General features: G+C 44.7%; 1 protein-coding gene across 1 annotated transcript; it reads left to right on the forward strand.

The window, feature by feature from the left end:
- Nucleotides 1–314: 314 nt before the first annotated feature.
- On the forward strand, nt 315–12,305 carry Myoc (myocilin). Its single transcript, XM_034513709.2, has 3 exons — nt 315–1,009; nt 9,605–9,730; nt 11,029–12,305. Exons 1-3 carry the CDS (start codon nt 409–411, stop codon nt 11,811–11,813), a joined length of 1,512 nt encoding a protein of 503 aa, XP_034369600.1. The 5' UTR covers nt 315–408; the 3' UTR covers nt 11,814–12,305.
- Nucleotides 12,306–14,126: the final 1,821 nt, after the last annotated feature.

Here is a 14,126-nt window from a genome sequence, read left to right on the forward strand (position 1 = left end):
AAACACAAAACAGACTTGTATCCCTGTTCCAATGAGCACACAACCAGCTACTCCTGCCAGACAAGGTGGGCATATGTGCACACATACATACAAATAGGCTAGAAACTTAGGGGTTATTATTGGGATGTGGGGTACATGCACATTTAAAAAAGTAAATTCAAAATAGCCTCTGGCACTTTATTATTATTATTTTTAAAGCTCTTGCTGGCAGTGTGAGTGCAATCCTCCTATCCCCCCATGGCTGGTCCAACCCAGCTTCATGTGATCACCTCTCCCTCCCTCCACACAGGGCTGGCTCCCCAGGATATATAAACCTCTTTGGACTTCAGACTTGAGCCAGCAGGGTCACTCATCCAGACCCCTTGCAGGAGAGCTTTCCAGAAGAAACTTCGCTCAGCCTTCACACTGATGTCCTTCTGTACACCCTGCTGCAGCTGTGGTCCCAAGATGCCAATTCTCCAGCTTCTGCTTCTGGCCTGCCTGGTGTGGGGAATGGGGGCCAGGACAGCACAATTCCAAAAGGCCAATGATCGGAGTGGCCGATGCCAGTACACCTTCACTGTGGCCAGCCCCAATGAATCTAGCTGCCCAAGGGAAGACCAGGCCATGTCAGCCATCCAAGACCTTCAGAGAGACAGCAGCATCCAGCATGCAGACCTAGAGTCCACCAAGGCCCGGGTCAGATCCCTGGAGAGTCTCCTCCACCAGATGACCTTGGGCAGAGTTACTGGGACCCAGGAGGCCCAGGAGGGGCTGCAGGGCCAGCTGGGTGCCCTGAGGAGAGAACGGGACCAGCTGGAGACCCAAACCAGGGATCTGGAGGTAGCCTATAATAATCTCCTGCGAGACAAGTCAGCTTTAGAGGAAGAGAAGAGGCAGCTGGAACAAGAGAATGAAGATTTGGCCAGGAGGCTAGAAGGCAGCAGCCAGGAGGTAGCAAGGCTGAGGAGGGGCCAGTGTCCCTCAACCCAGCACCCCTCTCAGGACATGTTACCAGGCTCCAGGGAAGGTAAGAATGCAGGGTGGAGGGGCTGCCTGACCCAGAAGGTAGTGAGTTTGCTTGTGACCCCATTACAGACCTCTCAGGCTTCTCATTCTGTTTTGTCTTTTCTCTCAGAAACTGCAAATGCAGTATGCAATTGTTTCGTTAAGGAGAGCAAAGCAAACGCTTTTCCATGTTTCCTAGAAGTTGGCTCCTTGTTTAGGTCAGTGGATCTGAGCTCTTGTGCCCATTCATGACAAAATCATCACAGCCCATAACCAAATGAGAAATACAGGGCCAGATGGGAGATACTTATGGTAAATGATCAAGAGAAAATGGCCTGCTGTGCCCTTGGGTAATTCATTCTTTTTCAATCTTTGCTTAGAAATCGTGATTCCTGCCAAAATGACCCCTATTTACGAGATGCGAAATGATTTGTGCAATGAAAACTGCTATACTATTATTGTTGCTCTTGTTGTTATTATTACTGTATTTGGTTTTTCGAGACAGGATTATTCTGTGTTGTCCTGGCTGTCCTGAAACTCCCTCTGTAGACTAGACTGGCCTTGAACTCAAAGATCTGCCGGCCTCTGCCTCCCAAGCACCAGAATTAAAGGCGTGCACCACTATGCCTGGTGGTGTTTTATTTTTTTAATCTCCCACCTTGGTAAAGAAAGAGGAAACAATTTCTCTCTCAGGCCCCTTGGTGCGTAGCTTTGGAAATTTTGTCTTTCGTTGCCGAATCAAAGAATGTCTACGTGCCGGGTGGTGGTGGCGCACGCCTTTAATCCCAGCACTTGGGAGGTAGAGGCAGGCGGATTTCTGAGTTCGAGGCCAGCCTGGTCTACAGAGCGAGTTCCAGGACAGCCAGGGCTACATGGAGAAACCCTGTCTCGAAAAACCAAAAAAGAAAAAGAATGTCTGCTTTTGGGTCACCAGAGAACTCTGCAGTGGTCCTTCTGACAAACAGCCTTTTCTGTTTGTCCCAGCTCCTGCCTGGAGATGGATCTTTGAGTACATTGAGAGATGGACACATTATTTTTGGTGGTTAGAAAACAGTATTTGTTCTACTTTTGATGAGCGTTTTGTTCCCAAATAGTCACTTGTTTCATGAACAAACACATTCAGATGTGGGACAATTAGTCTGGGCTCCTTAAACGTGTCAATGACAAGTACCAAGGAAATTGAGGGAAAGGGTTCGTTTTAAACAGAGGAGTTTAAGAAACCTGGTAACCAGACACGTGGGCATCCCCCACCAGCTCTCCACAGTCAGGTGACAGGTGCGGAAGGGGGTGTTGGGATGGTTGGGGAACATGGCACCTATTAGAGGTTGTTATATTACATTGCATTTCTCAGGGAACAGTGCAGTTGTGAGGGAGACAATCCTGAGCAGGTACTCAAGTGTGCCTGGAGCTGAACTGTCAGGATCTATGTATACAGTTTACTCTCGGAGAGCGAGAGGAAGAGAGGCCACACTAAACGTGGAGTAACTCTGGATCCCAGTAAACAGTGTGTGGGTAGCATGATCTCAGGTATCCTACCACCTTCTTGGGGTTGAAAACCTCCAAAACGGAGTGATGGAGTCAATATTTTCTGAAAGAGATCCTTACCTGAAAAGTAAGATCTACATGACTGTAAGGCTTCAGACCCAGCCTTGACACTGAGCTCAGCAGGAGGCAAGCTATTTCCTTCTCTGCCTGTTTTTCCTTATCCATAACATGGCAAAGAATTCACTCTGTCATCACTTTTGTGGAGCCCAAATGAGCAACCGTGACAGAGGGGCAATGCTTCCTGTCATTGAAACTGAAGTTAGGATACAAAATCACGGACTTACCTGATCTTTTTAAGACCTACTCCCTTCCTGCGCCCCTCCTGATGTCTACCTTCCCTGCTGGTGCCTGCTTCTGCTTTTACAGCCAGCGTGTGTCTTCTATCGCGCTCTCTCTTCCTCCCATTAATGGTTACCTAGTTAAATATTTATATTTAAGCTGGAAGGAATCCAATTCCAAATTGGACGACAGAGAAAAGTTGAGGTTCTAAGCAGCTAAGGGACCAGGGGCTGCTCAGCTGCCCAGTGGTGGCTAAGGCTTCATCTGGTCTCTGAAAGGACAAATGGTGAAATAGCATCACTAAAAGTTATATGCAAATTTCAGACTTGAAGTTACACTCTCAACAACAACAACAACAAAAACCTATATAATTTTATATACCTGGAGTGTTTGTGTACATGTGAAAATAGAGGCAATGCTTTATATTTTTACTGTCTTGTGGTCTTTTAGTTTAAAGGTAATGCTTGGCCTTGGGAATTGATTGGATGTGTTAATTTTATTTCCATCCTCCTTTCCAGCTACTCTCCTTTTGACATAGGTCCACAGCCCATTATAATGAACTTCAAATGTGGGAGTCTTTCTCTAGTGGAGCATCATCAGGCCAGAAACTGCATAAGGACAGAACAGATAACCAGACAGGAACCTTGCAGCCATGGGCTCATTTGTGAACATGTGGAAACTGACGCCAGCAAGCCTGCCAGCCAGTGCCCTCCTAGTCTGTTAATAGCATGATGAGAACCAGAATTCTGCCTTTTCTAAGAGCTGATGACATTCATGACTCCTACTGTCTTCAAGTTCATAGACCTTAAAAATGACAGAGAGCTCCAGGTGGTGGTGATGCATGCCTTTAACCCCAGCACTTGGAAGGCAGGGGTAGGGGATCACAGTGACTTTAAGACCAGCCTGGTCCACAGAGCAGGTTCCAGGACAGCCAGTGCTACACAGAGAGTCCTTGTCTAAGGTTGGGTATAGGGAGAAAAGTCAAAGAGCTGTAGAAATAGCTGGGATGAAATCCAACTCCAGGCCCCAGGCTTGGAGATCAGTAGTACTCTGAGGGACTGGAACTCAAGTGGCAAGAACTGAGCTATGAAGGCCTAGGGTATGAGTCCCAGCAGATAAAGGCAAGTCTGAGAAGGCAGGTCTCTTCCTACTCCCCACACAGTCCAAACTGACAGCACCACTTTAGCCTGTAATTGTTACATTGAAAAATAATCTCCTCAGAATCCATCACTCGTGTGTATGCATATGGATTCCAGCATGCACACCTACACAAATGTAAACAACGTGCTATTCACCCTAAAGGTAAAATGCAACATCAGTTTCCTCTGAGATTGAGTAGGACCCATACATCAGAGAGGGCCTGTGAGGTAGTGGTTTACATGGGCCCTGAGGCTAGGAAAAGAAATAGAACACAGAGGAGAGTGATTCAGGGAATGAAAATAGACGGGGAGGAGCCATCAGATAGATTGCCACATGAGGGAAAAAAAAAAAAAGCTCATCTCCAGGGGAACACTTATCCCTGGATCTGATAGTCCTTCATCTGTGAGAAATAAGATGCCAGGCTGGTCCTCACAGTCAGAGAAGCTTTGGCAGGAAGCTGATATGTGGTCGATACCTCTAAGAGTTGGGTTGCTATAACAACTGCTAGGCAAAGATGGGCAGGAAGAAGTCACCAGAGTGTTCAGCAGGACTCTGGGTTATCATGCTGAGCAGTAGTGAGAGGAGGAAGCAGCCTGAGCCACTTCTGACAGAGTGGCCACCCAGGTAATGGACTGCAATTGTAATGTTTTCCTCCGGGTGGGTCCTACCATTGTGTGCAAATGTCAGGCAGTCATCAAGAACCTTGGCTCACACTTAACATAAAGTCTCTGTAGCATACACTGGATCTAGAGATAGTACCCAGAACAACTGACAACCAGGCTAGTAGCTAAGCTTTCTTTTTCCTGAAGTGTTTGTGTCAACCTGGAAATATTATGGCATTGCTTTAACCTATTCTCTCCATTTAAATAATTCTGTCTTTTTCACCGTAATAGAAAGTATTTACATTATTTACATAAATCTTTATAATGCCACTTGCATTTGCATGCAGATTAGTTAATGATTTAACTGGTCCATGGGCCCAGCTCCACTATGGTGTGAGGTTCAGGATAGAGCAGGCACATAGTCTCAACATATTTTAATAATAGAGGAATGGATCTCGATACTGTTAAGACCAAAATAAGCAAAAGGCATGAAAGCTTCAGATATCTGCTACAATGCAGATATTATTTTCCACAATCATTTGTTTTCCTTCTATATTCAAAATTGAATGTGAGTGGTTTTAAACATTCCAGAAAAATCAGAGTTTGGACATTTCTCTATTTGAGATTATTTGCTCATGGTACCTATATAATCTTCAAAGAACAACCCGACATGTTTGTACAGCTCAGAATGCTGGTGTTCAAAGAGGTTGACTCATTTGCCCGAAGTCCCATAGCTGGGACACAGTGGAACTGAAGGAAACTACAACTTCTGGCTCAGCCCAGCCCCCTTTGCACAGACTTCCCTGTTTCAGCAGATGTTGCCAGATGGCTCTCCTCTGGGAATCCGAATGCTGCCAGCAGCTCCTGGCTGAGATGACTGGAGTCACCAGGAGTTTCCTAATCCAACCACCACACCTGCCAAGTGGAACTGAGTCAAGTGGTCTCTGGAAGGCTTCCCTTGATGTTCCCGGTCACCAAGGCTCTTGTTTACCACAAGGAAAGTGCATGAGGTGTGGTTCCCGGTGAAGAGCAAGGGAAGACAGGAAGAGAGCCAGAGCTGAGGTCTCCTGTTCCGAACCTTGGCATGGGTCTCAGTGGGACCAGGATGAGAACACAATCCCATACTCCTGTGACTCTGCCTCTCTGACCGAAGATCTGATGGGTAACTGTGCCCTGCAGGTACACTGAGCCATCATCCTGAGCTCCAACCCAGGAGAGGGTCACTGGAGGGAGTGCACTGACTCTCCTGAAGCCTCTAGCCACTCTCTGGGCCCAATGAAGATGTAGAAGCCACTCAGGATATCAACCCAGGGAAGCTTAACAGAAGGAATTATCTTTTTTTTTTTTTTTACTGATGGCAGATATTTTTATACAGTGTATTCCGATTCTGATTTTCCCTTCCATTCCTCCTCCTTGTTCCTTCCTGCCTTCCCTCTCATCCAGATCATCTCCTTTTTGTCTCTCTTTAGAGAACAAACAGGTATCTAAAAAATAATAAAATAAAATAAAAAACGAAACAAAACTAAATCAGGATAGGACAAAACAAAGAGCAGAAGGAAAAGAGCCCAAGAAAAGGCACAAGAGATAAATACAGATGCAGAAACATTTGTGAACCCCAAAACACCACATAGTTGGAAGGCATAAAATATATGCAAAATATATACAGGGGAAAGAGGCCTGCTGCGATATTTTGAGACAAGGAAACTGCAAAGACACCATTGAGCTCATTTTTCTGTTGGCTGTCTGTCTACTGCAGAGCATGTGGCTTACACTTAAGAGTGATTTGTTTCCCCAGTGAGACTCCCTTGGAGAAAATTATTTAGTTGCAAATGGTTTTCAATTGGAGATTCTGCATTAGAGATGGGGCATGGTCCACTTCTCAGCTCCAGGACTCCGTCTGGTGCAGACCTGTGCAGGCCCCCCCCAGCATGCTGCCTTGTGCATATGCTGATTCTGTGACTTCCTATGTGAGTCAGTCTTCTTGACTTAATGGGCCTTGTTTTTTGTGTGTGTGTGTCCTCCATCCTCTCTGACTCTTACATTCTTCCTGCCTCCTCTTCTACAGGGTTCCTGGACCCTGAAGGAAGGGATTTGATGGAGACATCCCCTTTAGGGCCAAATGTTACAAGACTTCTCATTCTCTGCGTATTGTCTGGCTGTGGGTCTCTGTATTTGTTTCCACCTTGGCAGGAGGAAGTGTCTCTGATGATGGCTGAGAGGCACTGATCTATGAGTATAGCAAACTGTCATTAGGAGTCATTTTACTGCTATGGTCCTTTTGTAGAAGAGTAGTGTTTAGTTTTCCCCTGGGTCCCTGGGCTATCTAGTCTCAGGTTCTTGGTCACTTAAGTCGAGTCAGTTATGTGTTCCATCTAATGGCGTAGGTTGTAAATCAAATATTAGTTGGTTATTCCCACAAGCTTTGTGCTACCATTGGCTAGTAGATCTTGCAGGTAGGACATCATTGTAAATCAAAAGGCCTGTAGCTGGGTTGGTGTTTATGGTTCTCCTTTGGTAGAGTGCATAGTACCTTCTGGTACCTTACACTAGCCAGTAGGGGTGAAGGCTTTAGGTAGGCACCAGCTTAACTTCTCCTTGTTCTTTTAGTAATACTTTTAGTAATAGGACCTTGTCATCAGTTTGTGTAGCTGTCTGAGTTGTTTGGGTGTTCACAGGGTATCCCTTTCACCAACAACTTCATTTGGCGATGTGAGATTTTCACTAGGGGCTCTGTCTCTCCTGCTGATTGATAATTTCATTTAGATCACCTTCATATATATATGTAATTTAGAAAGCTTCTGATGTATTAGGTTCCCAATACAACTCATCAAATGGCTGTTCTGTTCATTTTAAATATTTAATTGAATACTTATTTTTATTTAAAATATTTAATTAATATTTAAAATATTTAAATATTCTGTTAATTTTAAATTTAGTGGGTCTCTTCCCCCCTATATTTCCTTTTTTAACCCCCTCTTCCCTTCCCCTCCCATTTTGACTCTCCCACACCCTTTATTCCCATCCATCCAAAACTATCCGTTCTACTTTCACTCCCAAGGGAGATCTGTTCCTCCCTGATAGTCCTTTATACCTAACCACAGAGAAAATTATTAATGATGGTGAGAAAGCAAATAGAACGAATTCCATATATAAGTAACCTCCGAATGGCAGTCTGGGGCTACAGGGTGAGAGGTAGGACGGACAGACTTGGAAGGACTTCAAGACTTCACTAGGGAAGGGACACTCTGCCTCTTCAAGAGCAGGAGGTACTGTTTGTCCTGGCCTCAGCGGCATGTGCAAATGGGGACCCGCGCACTCATGGAAGAGTCCTGAGCAGATAGGATGGGCACATTCAGAACATCAAGATCCCCAGGCAGCAGCTCTGACTTCCTTATGGACTGTGTACCACAAGGCTGAAATTTCAGAGGAGCCACCTGCAACGTTAGGGATCTCTGGATGTCCTCAAGTACACGTGACAGGAAGCCAAGGAAGAACTGCAGACCTTCCTCCTCACACGACGTCGCTGTAGCGCCCTCTACTGGGACAGTTCGACAGTGCTCACTTCTACTGAGCGCTTGTAGAAAGGAGCATCCGACTGTGAGAACCAAGACATTCCTTTGTAGTGACAGAACCCCTAATCCCAAAGCAGAAGGGTCACAAATGCCAAGAATTCAGAAGACAGTGGTTCAACTTCCAGCCTTAACACTTACTAGCTGTGAAAACTTGGTAGATTACCCACCCCTTCTGATCTTTGCTTTCCTCATTTGCTGATAAGGAGAATAGTAGTTACTTTCAGGACTGTTGTGGAGACATGAGATAAACACAGGGCAGAGCACAAGTTAGTGGAGACAGTAATTCCATCTCACTAGGCCAGATGGCAGTACTAAAGCCCAACTTTAGTCTCCAAAATGTTAGAGGCAGCACAAGTAGTTTTTTTTAAACTATAAAAAGTGGTAATGATAGCTGATAATCATCTTTCTGCATGCATGTATACACATGCACCCTTCTTGGTATCTGTGTCAATACTTCAGCTATCTTCAGGAAAGTCATTCATGAAAACTCCTAGCTTCCTACTCTTCTTTCCACTTTATTGTCTCTGAAGATAAGGAGGGTGTCTTGTTTTCTTCCTGCTGAGTGACAAGTGTGTACAGTTCTTTTCTTAATACACACCACATCAGTAAGTCATCCTACCATCAAATATGAAATGGTTGTTATCAGGTACAAACAGGAAGAGAAGTGATGCCAGGGAAAGATGGCTCATAGTGACCCTCGTATGGTGGCCTCTCCCCTTTTCTAGGAATTCCTAGAAGAACCACAAACATGTTCTTCCTTATGCAACTTGACTTCAGAAAGGTTACATGCAAAGCCTAATGTGTTACTGACAATTACCTGAATACTTCAAAATAACTACAAAAGATTGTGAATGTTTCCAATACAAAGAAGTAATAAACACCTAAGGTAATGGATATGTAGTTATTTTGAGCTGATATCTAATCAATGTAAACGTATACAGAAATGTCACCTTACCTCATCAGTATACACAATGATGTCAAATGAAATAGGAATATAGTTAAAAAATTGATCTGTTCTTATAAGATATTCACATGATATGAGAAGGAAAAACCCGTAAATTGCAGTGAATATTTAGCTGTTGAAACTCAAACATTTAAGGGCTTGCTAATAACTGTCTTCTATTCCTGGAAGCCATACTTTACTAGCAATCAATTTCTCTAGTGGAATTTATATAAATGAAATAAAACTCTAATTGTACTTTATTTGGTACTGAATATTCAACCAAGTGTTAAACAGAGAGCTGTGCAATATATTATTTGTAAGCTTTTTAATTATTCAAATTCCCCAAGAGAAAGAATATCAGTGAAGCCATCACCCCAGTTCCAATGAGCTACCAAAGTGGTTACCTCTTCCCTTTCTGGGCCCCCCAAAGCAAATTTCAGATATCAAGTGTTTGGGAACAAACCAAACGTCACCCTCCACAGAGTCCATTCTTATGCCCTTTCTTCTCCAAGTACCACTTGTTTCTTTGAATACAGTCTCTCAGTGGAATTTGGACACATTGGCCTTCCAAGAACTGAAGTCAGAGTTAACGGAGGTTCCTGCTTCCCAGATCTTGAAGGAGAATCCATCTGGCCAACCCAGGAGCAAAGAGGGAGACAAAGGTATGAAGTTAGACTTCTCCCTTTTAAGCCTACCTGCCCCTTCCCCCCACCCCCATGTGTCCCTTGTTCTGTGTTCAGTTTGGATAGAGCAACTGTTCATCCAGAAAAGAAAACAGGTGACTCCCAAGAGGCAGAGTTGGGGAGAGGGAAGCTGAAATCTCTCTGCTGCCCTTTCTAGACAGGAAGCCAACTTTGGAGGGGCTAGGTATATACTATTTAATCAGCTCAGCACGTCTGTTACAAAGGTATTTTTCTGACCTTTGTCTATCAAGGAAAAGTGCATTTGTCCCTCAAAAAAAAAAAAAGTGTTCCATGGACTATGGCTGCTGTTTAAGGAAAATAACATTGACTGTGTTATTAGCAATCCCTGCTAACACTGAAGGGTATATGGGGTGTCCCAAAGCATTTAAAGTATGATTCCCTCAGGGATACGCATCGCTGTTGCCTTTTGTGAGAAAATCAAAGATACATGAAAGAAGAGAAATTTATTTTAAATTCACTAAACTAAAATTCTTAGCTATCTATTCATTACATTAAAAAGTACACTCTGTTTTTATGACATTTAAATGAATGCATCAAGTATATGGCCCATCAAGTAAAGCTTGAAAAACTTTGTCATATAGATTATACTTACAATGAGCAGATTTCTCTTTTTAAACAAAATAAATTCAATTTGAAAGTCATGAAGTGCCATGGAATACATACCCACAGTCCCTACTAAGCTCAAGGAGAGAGTTTGGACAGAGTCAAAGCTCTGTGCAGCCTTCTTCCTCCTGAGTGAGCAATCCATTCACTCCACAGACTTATTACATGGTGTTTGCTGTGCATTCCTCTAGAGAAAGCGCTTGGGCATGTCTAACCACCTCTACCTCATTACTACCCTAATGACAACAACCTCATTACCCCAAATCTTTATCCCCCTTTATAAATGAGAAAGCCAGGGGAGAGATGACTCAGTGGTTAAAAGCCTTGGCTATCCTTCCAGAGGACCCAGGTTCAATTCCCAGCACCCATATGGCACCTTACAACTGTCTGTAACTCCAGTTCCAAGAGATCTGACACCCTCACACAGACATACATGCAGGCAAATAGCCAATGAACACAAAACAAAACCAAATGAGAAAGTCAAGGCTCATAGAGCTAAATACCTCACTGGTCACATGGTCAAGTAGGTAGCAGGGCTCAGATGTCAACCCACTCTGTCTCTGCCTTCTCTGCTTTGCTCCTACCATCCCGCTGTCTGTATTTGGAAGACTTATAGGTATTAAATACGTGGCAACTTTTTTTTAATTCATCAGGATGTGGAGCACTAGTCTGGGTAGGAGAGCCAGTCACCCTGAGGACAGCTGAAACAATCACTGGCAAGTATGGAGTATGGATGAGAGACCCCAAGCCTACCCACCCCTACACCCAGGAGACCACTTGGAGGATTGACACTGTTGGCACAAACATCCGCCAGGTGTTTGAGTACAGTCAGATAAACCAGTTTGAGCAGGGCTACCCTTCAAAGGTCCACGTGCTCCCGCGGGCACTGGAAAGCACCGGTGCTGTGGTGTATGCGGGGAGTCTCTATTTCCAGGGCGTTGAGTCCAGAACTGTGCTCAGATACGAACTGAATACTGAGACGGTGAAGGCAGAGAAGGAAATTCCTGGAGCTGGCTATCACGGACAGTTCCCATATGCATGGGGTGGCTACACAGACATCGACTTAGCTGTGGATGAAAGTGGCCTCTGGGTCATCTATAGCACAGAGGAAACCAAAGGGGCCATAGTCCTCTCCAAATTGAACCCAGAGAACCTGGAACTCGAGCGTACCTGGGAGACCAATATCCGTAAACAGTCTGTGGCCAATGCCTTTGTTATCTGTGGCATCCTGTACACCGTGAGCAGCTACTCCTCAGCCCATGCAACCGTCAACTTCGCCTATGACACTAACACCGGGGTCAGCAAGACCCTGACCATCCCATTCAAGAATCGCTACAAGTACAGCAGCATGATCGACTACAACCCCCTGGAGAGGAAGCTCTTTGCCTGGGACAACTTCAACATGGTCACCTATGACATCAAGCTCTCTGAGATGTGAGGAGCCTCTATCCCTTACAAGCAAAGGCAGGAAAAAAGTCAAGTTCCGGGCTCCCAGGTAAAGCAGCTGCAAGGAGAGGCAACCAGATGCAGGGAGCTTCTCCTGCTTCTCAAGATTGTGTTTGTCCAGGTCAATGTACAGTTACCCCCTAACGGACAGGACCTCGGGGCGTGTACAGTTGCACACACTCTGTTCTCTTCTGTCAGCTTTCAAAGGGATGTTCATCTTTTAAAAATCATATCGTGCAGCAGTCCAGAGAAAAACTAGAAGTAAGTTGTTTCTTCATAGAACCACTGCTTTTGCAAGCTTTACCATAAGCCTTGAGAGGCAGCAGCAGTTCCACGGGGGACCTCTCCTGTGGTGAGAACTGCTCCTGCCGAAGGTGTATTTACTCCAACAGGTTTCTAACGTACATATAAAGCATGCTACTATAAAGCATGTAGTTGGGTAGAACTTACTCTTTGCCCTGTGAAATAAAGTTCTCTTACACGACATTATTGTCCTTGAGATCTATGGAAATCTTTGCTCAAAAGCACAGACTCCAGAGTGTGCCTTGCCTCTGGGTTGGCTAATATGACTGCAAGATGTTACAGGCGTGTGTGTGTGTGTGTGTGTGTGTGTGTGTGTGTGCGCGTGCGTGCAGGTAGGGGTGTGTCTGTCTGAGGCCTTGTGCCCATCCTTTCCTGTTTTGCCCATGATGGTGATAGGTCAACAGTGGGCTGCATGGCTTCCCACCTCCATCTGATTGTATTCTTGCCTCTTTCTGAGCAATTTTGGTGTCTTTCCCTCAGTCTACTCAATTTTTTAGATTCATTTTAAGTTTTGCCTGTTGTTACAGATACCAGCTTAGAAAAGAAATGAAACCAACACAGGAGTGAGGCTTTCCAACCCTCTCCCCTCCTTGGTTCCTATCTCTGCTAGCAGTGTGTCCTTGGACCTTTCACTTCACCTCTGTGGTATATGCTCGAAATTTCTATAGGAGTCACACACTGTCTTTAAGATCCAAATGTGGTAATCATTAGCCACAGGTAGCTACTGAACAATTGAAATGTGACCTTATTTGAACAATCTTATATTCAAATGATCACACATATAGCAAATGGCTATATTATGGGACACTGAAGGTCTATTTTCTCACTTGACCAAGAATGAGATGGCATATATCAAGTACTCTGATGGCAATGACAGGTTTAAGTGTATGCTCCCTCCCTGCCCAACACGGGGGGAGGGGGGGGGGCAAAGTTCCCAGAAGAGGACAGCCTGGATGACTGTGTAGGAGGATCCAAACACTTACACAAAAAGAACTTTTTGAAGCTGGAGATGTAATAAATGATGCCAGATAAGCACTCTCCCGTGTGAGTCGGACCAATCACATTCCTAGTGCCTTCAAAGCTCTCAGAGAAGTCCTCTAAGTCATTAGAGGCCCTGCAGGATCTCTCGAGGGGCCTGGGTGAGACATCCAAGAAGTGTACTGGTCTCCACCAGACAGTTGCCTTTCTTCAAGGGTAGTGTGTTCTGTTACAGAGTTTGAAAAAAATCACTTCAACCCCCTACAAGTAAACTTTGAAATACTGACAATGACTTTCAAACTCCACAGCCCTAGTGAGGCCCATCACAAGGGTCTCAAACATCTCAGCATTCTCTAGACCACAGATCTCTCTCTCTTTTTTTTAAAGATTTATTTTTGTAATTATTTACATGTATTTGTATAGATAGATAGATAGATAGATAGATAGTGTTATGTGGATACCTATGGAGGTAGAAGAGGCACTCAGTCCTCATCATCTAGAGTTACTGTCAGTTGTGAGCCTCTGGGAATAGAACTCAGGACCTCTGGAACAGCCACAAGTGCTCTTAACCACTGAGCCCTCTCTCCAGCCCCAGATCTCAGACCTTTAGAGTCACTGCCATAGAGGCCTAGATTTTTCAACTGGCTAAGACTTTATTATAAACAAGACCCAACAGTTTTAAAAACACTCAAATACAGCTGATAAACCAGCAATGTTCTATACGGTGTAGCCCAAATCAAAGACAAAACCAAACACTGCGATCTCAGAGGCTCATCCTGAAAACCCATTACCTTGAAGTGTGTCAGTGGGGCACTAGTTTGGACATGAAGTGCCCCCACAGGCTCGTGTGTCTCACTACTTGGCCTCCAGATGGTGGCATTAGTGGGGAGCCTGTAGGGACTTATGGAGATAGAATCTAGCTGGAAGTATAGAACTTTGCTAGAGGAAGTATCACTGGGGTGCTAGGCCCTGAGGTTTAGCCTGGCCCTGCTTCCTGCCCTGCCTGTTTTGTCTAGTCTGCTGA

The sequence above is a fragment of the Arvicanthis niloticus genome, chromosome 10, assembly GCF_011762505.2.
Source record: "Arvicanthis niloticus isolate mArvNil1 chromosome 10, mArvNil1.pat.X, whole genome shotgun sequence".
NCBI classification, from domain to species: Eukaryota; Metazoa; Chordata; class Mammalia; order Rodentia; family Muridae; genus Arvicanthis; species Arvicanthis niloticus.

Coding starts and splice junctions, on each gene's coding strand:
- Myoc (XM_034513709.2), top strand. CDS start 409: ATGTCCTTCTGTACACCCTGCTGCAGCTGTGGTCCCAAGATGCCAATT. Junction 1,010..9,604: donor GTTACCAGGCTCCAGGGAAG/GTAAGAATGCAG, acceptor CTTTGAATACAG/TCTCTCAGTGGAATTTGGAC. Junction 9,731..11,028: donor GAGCAAAGAGGGAGACAAAG/GTATGAAGTTAG, acceptor TTAATTCATCAG/GATGTGGAGCACTAGTCTGG.